Source organism: Nicotiana tabacum, chromosome 2 (assembly GCF_000715075.1).
Source record: "Nicotiana tabacum cultivar K326 chromosome 2, ASM71507v2, whole genome shotgun sequence".
NCBI lineage: Eukaryota > Viridiplantae > Streptophyta > Magnoliopsida > Solanales > Solanaceae > Nicotiana > Nicotiana tabacum.
In genome coordinates, this window is record NC_134081.1 from 120,531,280 (window position 1) to 120,544,309 (window position 13,030).

The 13,030-nt window shown below is 38.5% G+C and overlaps 1 protein-coding gene across 1 annotated transcript; it reads right to left on the reverse strand.

Annotated features, from left to right (window-relative positions):
* Positions 1 to 10,634: 10,634 nt before the first annotated feature.
* Positions 10,635 to 11,096, reverse strand: LOC107785783 (uncharacterized). The gene has a single exon (XM_016607154.2). The coding sequence runs from the start codon at positions 11,094 to 11,096 to the stop codon at positions 10,635 to 10,637; it is 462 nt and encodes a 153-aa protein (XP_016462640.2).
* Positions 11,097 to 13,030: the final 1,934 nt, after the last annotated feature.

Genomic DNA, 13,030 nt, shown 5'->3' on the forward strand with positions numbered 1-13,030 from the left:
TCCCTATGGTGATTTTGGACTTAGGAGCATGTTCGGAATTTTATTTGGAAGTCCGTAGTTAAAATAGGCTTGAAATGGCTAAAACAGGAATTTAAGTTTGGAAGTTTGACCGGGGAGTTGACATTTTGATATCGGGGTCAGAATCCAGTTCTAAAAATTTTCATAGCTCCCTTATATCATTTGTGACTTGTGTGCAAAATTTGAGGTTAATCGGACTTGATTTGATAGGTTTCGACATCGAATGTAGAAGTTGGAAATTTTAAGTTTCATTAAGTTTGAATTGGAGCGTAATTCGTTGTTTTAACGTCATTTTATGTGGTTTAAGGTTTCAAATAAGTTCGTATGATGTTTTATGACTTGTTGGTATATTTGGTTGAGGTCCCTAGGGTCTCGGGTGAGTTTCGGATGGTTAACGGATCAAAAGTTAGACTTAAAAAAGCTGCTGCAATTTTTTTCTCTTCTGTTAGATATTCTGGGATGTGATCGAGCCCAAGATCGAGCCTAGATGTCGAGCCCAGAGTTGACGGCTAGGGTCAAATCTAGGGACGAGTCTTAGGATCGAAGCCATGATCGAAGACCCAGCTCGAGGGCCATGATCGAAGGCAAGGCACGAGGGCCAGGATCGATACCCAAGATCGAGGGTCACAAAATCGAGGCTCGATTCCATGATCGAGGCCATGACCGAGGCCCAGGCTCGAGGGCCATGATTGAGGCCACGATCGAGGCCCAGGTTCGAGGGCCATGATCGAAGCCACGATCGAGGCCCAGTTCCAAAGGCTGCCTGGGCAGATCTATAAAGGAGGGAATTTCGTCCCATTTGCCATTTTTGACGAACTTGAGCTTGAGCAGAGGCGACTTTTGATAGATTTTCAAGGAAAAACATTTGGGTAAGTGATTCTAACTCAGATGTGATCTATATACACAAATATATCATTGTTCTCACCATTTAATTAGCGTTTTGAGATTTCTAAAAATATTAATCCTAGTAAATGCTCATGCACTTGTGACACCGGGATTTGGGAATAGTTATGAATTGTTTAGAAATTTAGTTGCTAAAAATATTTATCATTTACTCTATGAGTTCTATCTTTATTATTTCAATGAAGAAATTTTGATTTCAAAAATACTAAAAGAGGATTTAATTAACTATATAGTGTTGGCTTGCCTGACAGCGGTGTCCGGCGCCATCACGACCTTAAATAGATTTTGGGTCGTGACAACATGGTATCAGAGCACTAGGTTCATGTAGGTCTCACGGGTCATGAGCAAGTCTAGTAGAGTCTTGTGGATCAGTACGTAGACGTCTGTTCTTATCTTCGAGAGGCTACAGGGTTGTTAGGAATACTTCCCTTCTTGATTCCTCATCGTGAGATTCGATTCCTTTTAGGCTTATGCCTTCATTTCCTTCTTATTCAATCTTATGCGACGCGAAGCGCTTGTTATACATTGGGGTTCGAGGAAATTTTTAATGGTACTACAGATGTAGTGCAGTATGCTTCTCCTGTGTAATTAATTGGGCTATTGCCGTCGCCTTGCGGAAGGCTGCTCTATCGTTTCAGTTCAGTAACAATACTACCTAAGGTTTTGAGATTTGGCATTAATTGTTATGACGATTCATGTGTTGTTATCGCATAGTATTTATGTAATGGTAGAATGCATGTCTATGTGTCAGGGAAGTAGACGACTTAAAAGAATGTTTTTCCTAGTACATTATTCAGAGGTTCCATGTTTTATTTCCAGCAGAGAAAAGGCAATCGGACTATGAATGTTGAGGTTTGGGGTTGATGGAGTAACAAAGCCTGATATCTTCGAGCGTGGGAGAGTTCTCAATTTTGATGTGGTGTCATCGGCTTGTTAAATACGTTAAGGTTGGCCGGTGTTATAGTTTTTTTCAACTCGCTTTCACGGTGGGATGTTAGGAATTGGTATAGGGAAAGCAATTGTTAAGGATCACGGTGTGCAGTGGTTCACGGTCGAAGCAGTGTTCCTAGTATTGATGGCTCGAGAAGGATGATCCTCGGAAAGGTTTAAAGCTGGTAACGACCTATTGGTTCAAGTGCTACAGAGACGGAGTTTTAGTTAAGGCAACAACTGGACAGCGAATGATGAGGAAGAACATGTGGAAGGTGTCTTGTGGTGGTTAAGTTCCTAGAAGGCTAAGTGTGAGAAACAGAAGTCGAGTAGTTGCTTAAAGGAGAGTGGCAAGGTAGCATATGAGTTACGTGATAGGATAACTACACGAATTGAGGAAAATTTGAAGTTATTTGGGATATATGATGGATAGTGACTAGGTCTATGGACTTAGGTTGTAATATTAGCTGCTATATTGAGGAAGAGTGGATACAACAGGAGGGAGTTGCTTGATATGAAGAATGATACGACATGACTTTGGATTGTAATGTATTGTCGCACCTTTAGTTGACGTCCATGAGGAGTGAACGGACTAGTACAGCTGGTGAATGAGCTCGGACTCAGGATGATCTACTGATTTTGTAGTAATTGCACCCAGTGCAGCGACGTTGGAATATGTCAGCATGTAATTTTCACAGGTGGGTTATCTCCTGTGAGCAGGTTATCGGTCGCGTGGTATTGGTAAAGCTTCTGCGAAGAATTCTACTGGCTACCCGGTAACAGATTTAATATGTAAATGTGGCTAGTGGTTCGGAGTGTTTATTAAAGGTTAATAGAAGGATTTTGAGAAATTTGGCAAGTTGCATGTGCAGGATCATGTCAACGATGAAGAAAGAATCTCGGTAGATTCTAGAGTTATGTAATTTTAGCTTCAAGCTAAGTGGGAAAGCCCCACCATCTACAATTGGATTGTATGGTTGTCTATTTGTGAGGTTCCTAGTTATCGGTGTATTGGTGGGTCATTGCAACTAAGGGAAGAAAACATCAGTGGTAATTTGAGCAAGGATTTGGGGAATGTGTGCCATATTTGGCCTTATCGATTCATATTCTGGTTTTTGGAAGACTCGGAGTTTATGTTTTGTGTAGATGTAATGCACAGGGAAAGTAAGATAGTCGGATGTTTCCTTGAGAAAGTGTCCATATGCTAGAAGGGCCTTCGAGTTGATCATGTTTGGGAATAAGTCAGAGCAAGTGACTCTCAATAACGGTCTTAGAGGGTTCAAAAATTTAAAGTACGGTGCCTAAGGATCTTGAGTCCATAGTATGATTGAGTATCGAGCTTTTGCAGCAGATTATAAAACGGGGCTCGGAGTACTCTGCGTTATCTTCCGATTGTGGTGTAGCATTATAAAAATGGAAGAAAATAACTTCGGATTCATAAAGGAAGTATCAGAATGGGTGTACCAATTGAAGATGTAAAAGTGCGCACAAGGAGGAGTATTAGATGATTTGTGGGTTTTGAAACAACGTGGTCTCGTGAAATAAGGTCACTCGGGATGAGTGCGGATTTGAGTTCGTGATGTAATGGATGGAGGTATTATTATTTCTAAGGCAAGTTGAGAATAAATTGAGGAAAAGACGGGTCGGCTAACAATGGTTGAATCGGCATGATGGTAGGAATGATCAGTTCCTTCAGCGCATAAGAGTTATGCATGTAATTTGTGGCGGTACGTGCGAGGCTTGGCGGCCGTTGTAATTGATTTTATTTGGAGGAATTCAAGTATTATGTCATGTTATATGTAGAAGGATCCCGGAAGAGTTATGGTGGTTTAGACCACTACTTGAGGCCGGTACTTTCTGCGGATATGGGAATTCAGTCACGTGTTGCAATGGTTCTCTTGAAATGAGTTAAGTAGAAGGTTGCTATATGATGAAGTGTTTACCTATTAGTGGTTCGGGAGTTATGATGAAATTTTTGTACTCCTACATATTTGTGTGATTAAGTGTATTAAGTAGCATGAGATTCAAAAGTTGAGGATTTAAGATTTCGGTTCGTTGTTGACAAGGATGTCACAAGCTCGGACGATCAGAAAAGGAGTTAGAGGTTTAAAGCAAGCTGGTATTGTCTTCAGTGTCACCTGAGATCGGTGTTATGTCTAAGAGGCTTTGTGTATTGAATTGCAGATCCTTCATTCTCCTTGCAGTATTAGTATGGTCGGTGGTATGGATGTGCAGACTTGTTATCTGTTGCGGAAGGTCGTGGGAGCGTATTTCACAAGAGAATTGTATAAGTATGACAAGTAGTCACCTGATTGATTAAATATTTAACAACCAAGTATGAAGATTGTGGCGATATCACTAATTCGAGAATTTTTGCCTAGAGGGCGCTCAGCTCATTTGGTTGTGGAATGTGGATGTTTGTTCTAGTTATGATGGTTGCTCTTGTGTGTTATGGGAAAAAGGGTTATTATGGATCCTTGAAAGGTTATTAGCCTAGTACGATGTGATCAGAATCGTCTTGAGGTCTGTGGATGGATTTAAATATGAATACAGGCTCTATATCAGACCGGATGTGTTGATTTCAGCATAAAAGCTCCCTATGGAGGAGTATTCGGACGTTGGATGTCGCTTCGTCATCGGTTATTTCATTTAATACTATATTGTGCCATGTTAGTTGTAAAACGACTTGATAAATTTCTTTTGTGTTGAGGTTCCGCTTAGCGATGGTGTTATGCGAGCAGGATGGCTCTCGAGATTCAGATCATATATCGCACCTTAGTTGTGCTTGAGTTTTGTAGCATATGGCGCTGTCGGTCCTTCCAAGGATGGTATTATGCATTTAGTGTGCTTGTGTCCGATATTCAGATATTTTGTAGTAATGAGCATTCTAACTTGGTAAGTATTTCCTTATAGATTCATTTTGTGCGGATCGGGTGGCACGCCGCCACAGGTATGTTGTTTGGATCAGGTTGCACGCCGCAACAGTGTGATATTGAGTACAGTTCCCTATATTCTATTTTGTGTGTTTGTGTCCCATTTTATTTTTTGAGGAAGGTTCATGACACCTTTTCAGCTGTCTAATTAGTCATGTGGGTTGAGAAATCCTTTTCAAAGTTCGTCTTTCCTTATGTATAGCAATTGAGTCCGTAGCTTATTAGCTCATTGTGGCGTCATATGAGGCTTTTTGTCGTGTATGAGGTGGCTTATTGCTTGGGCAGCTTGTACTGGGGTGAAACGAGATTATTGGACCTGGGATCAGTACGATCATATTTTTATTTTATGAAATATATTAAAGAGCAAATATCGTTATTTAGTTCATAATGAGGCAATGGTTCTTGTCAGAGGGAGAACTCAATAATTTGTTAACTCAACAGTTGGTTATGAATTTCTACACATTTCTTCCATCGTGGAAGCATTTCAAGAGTTGGAACATGACTTATATGTATCATGAGGTGTGTTGTGAACATTAGATTCGGGGAATTTTGGCTATTGTTATCGGAGGATGTTATTATGGTCATGTGAATGATGCGGTGCATGGTCTAAATTCAACAAAGGTATGCAATCCTGTATTGGTGCATCGTGTAGTGATTGATACGGTGTTCATAGGTTGGAAACGGGCATGGTGGAGAATTCTGGATGTTAGAATTGGGCTCTAAGGTTTATTTGCTTGAATAAAGGGGAGAATCTTCATATTGGCTCGAGTTAATGTGCTCAATTGGGTGTGGTAGCACGGGTAGGTGCACGAGGTGTTAAACAGTGATTTTGGATAACTACGGAACACTCCTTAGCACGTTCGAGGACAAACATATATTTAAGTGGGAGAGAATGTAACGACCTAACCGGTCATTTTGACTTTTAGAACCCCGCTCCCCTAAATAAAACTCCCTATATGTGCTTATAATAAATTATGACTTGCGGGAATGGTTAGTTCAGGATTTGGAAGTGTTTGGGTTGAAATCGGAACACTTGGTTCCTTAAGTTGGCTTTAAAAGGCCAACTTTGACTTCGGTCAATATTTTGGAAAAACAATCCCGGAATAGAATTTTGTCGATTCCAACAGCTCCCTATGGTGATTTTGGACTTAGGAGAGTGTTCGGAATTTTATATGGAAGTCCGTAGTTAAAATAGGCTTGAAATGGGTAAAACAGGAATTTAAGTTAGGAAGTTTGATCGGGGAGTTGACTATTTAATATCGGGGTCAGAATCCAGTTCCAAAAGTTTTCATAGCTCCGTTATGTTATTTATGACTTGTGTGCAAAATTTGACGTCTATCGGACTTGATTTGATAGGTTTCGACATCGAATGTAGCAGTTGGAAATTTTAAGTTTCATTAAGCTTGAATTGGAGCATAATTCATGGTTTTAATGTCATTTTATGTGGTTTGAGGTTTCAAATAAGTTCGTATGATATTTTAGGACTTGTTGGTATATTTGGTTGAGGTCCCGAGGGTCTCGGCTGAATTTCGGATGGTTAGCGGATCAAAAGTTGGACTTAGAAAAGCTGCTGCAATTGTTTTCTCTGCTGCTGGATATTCTGGGTTGTGATCGAGCCCAAGATCGAGCCCAGATATCGAGCCCATGATCGACGGCCAGGGTCGAAGCCAGAGACGAGTCTCAGGATCGAAGCCATGATCGAAGTCCCAGCTCGAGGGCCATGATCGAAGGCAAGGCTCGAGTGCCAGGATCGATACCCAAGATCGAGGGTCACAAAATCGAGGCTCGATGCCATGATCGAGGCCATGATCGAGGCCCAGGCTCGAGGGCCATGATCGAGGCCCAAGCTCGAGGGCCATGATCGAAGCCACGATCGAGGCCCAGTTCCGAAGGCTGCCTGGGCAGATCTATAAAGGAGGAAATTTCGTCCTATTTGCCATTTTTGACGAACTTGAGCTTGAGTAGAGGCGCCTTTTGATAGATTTTCAAGGAAAAACATTTGGGTAAGTGATCCTGACTCAGATGTGGTGTATATACACAAATATATCATTGTTCTCACCATTTAATTAGCGTTTTGAGATTGAAATTTGGGAAATATTTTTAGAAATCTCATAGAAATGAATTTTTGAGATTTCGGTATCGATTTGGAGTCGGATTTGAGTGAAACTGGTATGGTTGGACTCGTTATTGAATGGGTTGTCGGATTTCGTAACTTTTGTCGGATTCCGAGATGTGGGCCCCACGGACGGAATTTTCATTAATTTTTGGGATTTATATTAAAAAATATAGTATTTTCTTATGAAATTGATTCCTATAATTTTTAGTGATTGTATCAAATTATTTTGGCTAGATTCGAGCGAGATAGAGTTGGATAATCGTGAAAAATGCCTTCTAGTGGATTAAATTAGAGCAAATTGAGGTAAGTCTCTCGTCTAATCTTGTGAGGGAAAAATTACCCCATAGGTAATTAAAGTAATAATTGTGGCTAATTGTGGGGGCTACGTATGCATGAGGTAACGAGAGTCCGTGCGTAGATACTATTAATACTAAAGTCCGGGTAGTTTAGGACTCAAAGCATGAATTGCTTATGCAAATTGTATTCTTTGTTTAATTTATATATACATATATATAGTGAATTGTTACATAAAAATATTAAAAGATGAAAATCTCACATGCTTAATTTTTTGTTTAAATTAATTAAATGTTAAAAAAAATTATTTATCCTCTCGAATTTATCTTATTATGAATATACTCTCCTTCCGGAGGTACATAAGAAAATGTCCTCCTTTCTTGTGGAGCGGGCCGAATGTCTCGGCAGAATAGATGCATCTATGGATCGTGCCGCACGTCCCTCGGCAGTGTACACGGCACTCTGGATCGGGTTGTACGACCTCGGCAGAAATCATGCCTAATAATAAAAATTATACGATACTTTGCTATTGTAATTGCAGCTTGTGAATTTAATTAATAGATTGAGAATTGTTGCATCTGATGGAATTTAATTGATAAATTTAAAATTATTGGAATTTAAAGAATTAATTATCTCTTCTTTTTAAGGAAATTATGGTTATTCCTGTAAATGAGGCTAATTGATAAATTGGAAATTTATTGGAATTGAAGGAATTTAATTATTTCTGCCGGTTAAAGAAAATCATTGTAAATTCTGTAAATCATGTTGATCTAGACATTGCTATCTTTATTTCATTTATTATTATTGACTCTTAGTGAGCGTCAAAGTCGGCCATATCGTCTCTACCTCTTCGAGATTAGGCTTGATATTTATCGGGAATACGTTATTTTTGTACTCATGCCGCACTTATTGCACACTTTATTGTGCAGGTACATATAAATCTAGCGGCCTTGTGGGGACAGAGGTTGGTTAATAATTGTGGGGACATAGGTAAGCTGCATTCTGTATTTCGATCTGCAGCTAACAGAGTCTCCTTTAGAGTTATTATATTTTCCTGTCTAATTTGTATTTTGGACAGATGCTGTATTTTATTTTTAATTCCCTAGTAAATACTTGTGACACCGGGTTTTGGGAATGGTTATGAATTGTTTAGAAATTTAGTTGCTAAAAATATTTATCATTTACTCTATGAGTTCTATCTTTATTATTTCATTGAAGAAATTGTGATTTCAAAAATACTAAAAGAGGATTTAATTAACTATTTAGTGTTGGCTTGTCTGACAGAGGTGTCTGGCGCCATCACGACCTTAAATGGATTTTGGGTCGTGACAAGTTGCTTATTTTCTCCCCCTAATATTGGGTATACTGATTCATCAAAATGACAATCGGCAAATCTTACCGTAAATAAATCTCCAGTTATAGGTTCCAAATATTTTATAATAGAAGAAGATTCATACCCAACATATATCCCCAATCTTCTTTGGGGTCCCATCTTTGTGCGTAGTGGTAGAGCAATTGGAACATATACTGCACATCCAAATATTCTAAGATGAAAAATATTTGGCTCCTGACCAAAAGCCAATTGTATTGGGGAGACTTTATGATAACTTGTGGGTCTGATCCGCACAAGAGCTGTTGCATGCAAAATAGCATGGCCCCATGCCGAAATGAGAAGTTTTGTTCTCATAAGCATTGGTCTAGCAATTAATTGGAGGCGTTTGATCAATGATTCCACTAGACCATTTTGAGTATGAACATGAGCAACTGGATGCTTAATTGTTATCCCAGTTGATATGCAATAATCATTAAAGGCTTGAGACGTAAATTCACCAGCATTATCAAGACGAAGTGTCTTAATTGCATAATCTAGAAATTGTGCTCTTAATCTTATTAATTGAGCTAGTAACCTCGCAAAGGCCAAATTGCAGGTTGATAACAAGCACACATGTGACCATCTTGTAGATGAATCTATCAAAACCATATAATATCTGAATGGTCCACATGGAGTGTGTATGGGCCCACATATATTACCCTGTATACGTTTCAAAAATGCAGGAGATTCAGCTCCAACTTTAATTACTGATGGTCTAATAATAAGTTTTCCTTGAGTACATGCAGCACAAGAGAATTCTTTAGTTTGAAGAATCTTCTGGTTCTTCAATGAATGACCATGTGAATTTTCAATTATTTTGCACATCATATTATAACCGGGATGGCCCAACCGGTCATGCCAAATAATAAAATGATTAGTAAACTCCTTGTTTACTATGGCATGTGATTCAAATAAACTAATATTAGTGTAGTATAATCCGGAGGAAAATGCGGGAAGCTTTTCAAGCACATACCTCTTTTCCGCTTTTATTGTAGTAATATAAAGGTATTCAACCTTTCTTTCATTGGTGGTCTCAATATGGTAGCCATTTTGGCGAATACCTTTTAAACTGAACAAGTTTCTTTGAGACCTACTATAATATAATACATCATTAACAACCAATATAGTTCCTCCTAGTAGTAATACAGTCGCTCTTCCAGATCCCTCAATTAATTTTGTACTACCAGATATTGTTATGATATTGGATTCTTTCATAATTAAATAAGAGAAATATCTCTTATCTTTTAATATGGTGTGCGTCGTAGCACTATCCAGAAGACATATTTCTTCTTTATTATTTGTACGGACAACTGAAGACTGGGAAGTTTTCATATTCTTCAAGAAGAAAAAAAATATATCATAAGTAATATTGAAAAATTTAAGAACAAAAGAAACTACATTTATGAAATTAAATACTGACAACATAAAAAGTTTTATTCAAAATATGAACTTCATAAAAAGAAATGCATTTATTCTTATAATTTTTCCCAATAATAAATCTTCAGTTATGATTCTCAAAGAAGTCTCCAGCTTCTAAATGAGTAATATCTTCAAGGCCTTCAAAATTATCATCTTAGGCAAGGTTTGCTTCAACTTTATCATGATTATTCATAGGGCCCGCCTCAACATCATTTTGAAAAGTCAAGTGAGTCTCAACTTTATTTTATTTCCTTTTTATAGATGCTTGATAAAGTTTGACAAAATGTTCAGATGTACGACAAATTTGTGCCCAATGATTTTTCATACCACATTGGTGGAAAATATTACCTTTGCCTTTCGAAGGATTATTCTGAGAACCCTTATTGTTCTCTTGTTTATAACGACCACTACCATGGCGATTATTATTTTGCCCCTGGCCACGCCCACGTATATTTATACGGCCACGATAATTATTTTGTCTTTTTTCAGACTTTGGATCTATCGTTCCCAGATTCGCTTCTGGAAATGGAGTTGATCCAGTGGGGCGGGTTTCATGATTTTTCATTAAAAGGGCATTATGTTGTTCATCCACCAAAAGGCATGAAATTAACTCATAATATTTCTTAAAGCCCTTTTCACGGTATTGCTGCTATAACACCATATTTGATGCATGAAAAGTGGAAAGAGTCATTTCCAGCATGTCCTCATCATTCATAGGTTCCCCACATAATTTTAGTTGGGAAATTATTCTATATACAGCAGAATTATATTCACTTATGGTCTTATAATCTTGTAGTCGTAAATGCATCCACTCACGACGAGCTCTTGGCAATACCGTGGCCTTTAGGTAGTCATATCGTTCCTTCAAACTAGTCCATAATTGAAATGGATCTTTCAAGGTTAAATATTTACTTTTTAACCCTTCATCGAGATGATGGCGAAGGAAAATCATGGCTTTCGCCTTATCCTGACTTGATGCTTCATTTCCTTCTTTAATAGTGTCACCAAGACCTTTAGCGTCAAGGTGAATTTCAGCATCAAGTACCCATGGCAAATAGTTATTCCTAGAGATGTCAAGTATCATAAATTCAAGCTTTGACAAATTCGACATAGTGAAAACTATCATAGAAATAAGGGAATTAGAATGACAAGAACTATTATCAATTTAGTGCAGTACTGTAATGACCCGACTTGTCGTTTTAAGAATTTACGCCTCGTTTAGTGATTTAAGGTCTCGAGCAGCTTCGCAATATGTATTATGACCCGCGGGTGTGATCGAGTTTGACTTACTAAAGTGAGTTGACTTCTAAGCAAACGACTCCGGAATAGAATTTTGATGATGTCAATAGCTCCGTATGGTGATTTTGCACTTAGGAGCGTGTCCGAAAAATTATTTGGAGATCCGTAGTGGAATTAAGCTTGAAATGCCGAAAGTTGAATTTTTGGGAAGTTTGACCGGGGTTGACCTTTTGACAACGGGGTTGAAATGTGATTCCGAGAGTTGGAACAGCTCCGCTATGTCATTTGAGACGTGCCTCCAAAATTTAACGTCATTCCGGGTTTCTTTGATAGGTTTCGGCACGAGTTTTAAAAGTTGGAAGTTTTGGAAGTTCGTAAGTCCGATTCGTGGTGCGATTTGTATTTTCGGTGTTATTTGATGTGATTTGAGACCTCGAGCGAGTCCGTGTTAGGTTGTGGAACTTGTTGGTATGTTTAGACGGGGTCCCGAGGGCCTCGGGTGTGTTTCGGATGGGCTACAGGCCATTTCCATTTATTTTTGAACTGCTGTTTCTGTTTTCTGGTGTTCTTCTTCGCGTTCGCGAAGATCACCTCGCGTTCGCGAAGTGTTACTGCTGAACACTTTATACTTCTTCTTTGCGTTCGCATTAAACCCATCGCGTTCGCGAAGATTTGTCTTTTCCTCCACCGCGTTCGCGATTAGACACTCGCGTTCGCGAAGCTCTTCATGGCAGCCTCATGTTTCTTTTTCGCGTTCGCGAAGGTTTCCTGCTCTTATTCTTCGCGTTCGCGGCCCTTTGCTCGCGTTCACGTAAGTCATTCGTGGGCCATTAGATTTTTCCTCTCCGCGTTCGCAAAGCACAACTGGGCAGTTCATTTTTCTTCTTGGCGAACGCGATCCTTTCTCTGCGTTCGCGATGCACAATCACCTGGGCAGAATATAAGATTTTCAAATCGAGGGTTAGGCAATTTTTATTACATTTTGACTTATAGAGCTCGGTTTTGAGCGATTCTTGGTGGTTTTTTCAAGCAATTCAATTGGGTAAGTGTTCTTCACTTAGTATTTAATATATTCCACTATTTTTATCTTCATTTTTATCATTTAATTTGTGTTTTGAGTTGAGGAAAATGTTAGTTTTGAAGAAAACTTTCAAAATGAAAAATCACAATTTGAGGGACGAAATGATATCGGAATTTGATGATTTTAGTATGGTTGAACTCGTGAGTGAATGGGTGTTCGTATTTCATAACTTTCACTGGATTCCGAGACGTGGGCCCCACAGGCAAATTTTTGAGTTAAATTCGGATTTTTATTGAAAAATATAGTATTTTCTTATGAAATTGATTCTATAATTTTTGTTGACTATATCGAATTAATTATGATTAGATTCGAGTCGATCGGAGTTGGAAAAATCGAGAAAAAGACATACTACTTGATTTAAATTGGAGCAAGTCGAGGTAAGTGTCTTGCTTAACCTCGAGTGGGGTAATTTTCCCTTAGGCATTGAGTCTTATGTGCAATTTGTATAATTGAAAACCATGTACGTGAGGTGACGAGTACGTACTTGGTTTATATGTGCAAATTTTATTGAGTTAGAGTCTTGAGCATATTGTGTAGTAAATTGGATAATTGTTGGCATATATTTATTCATCTACTTGTCGTGCCTAAATCCTTGTTGTTGACTTTATTGTTATATGACAATGTGATGTAATTGTTGTTTGATTATTTATGAAATTTCATGAATTTGCTGGTCTGATAATTATTGGAATTTAATTACATTTTGGATTTTCCCCTCTGCAAATAAT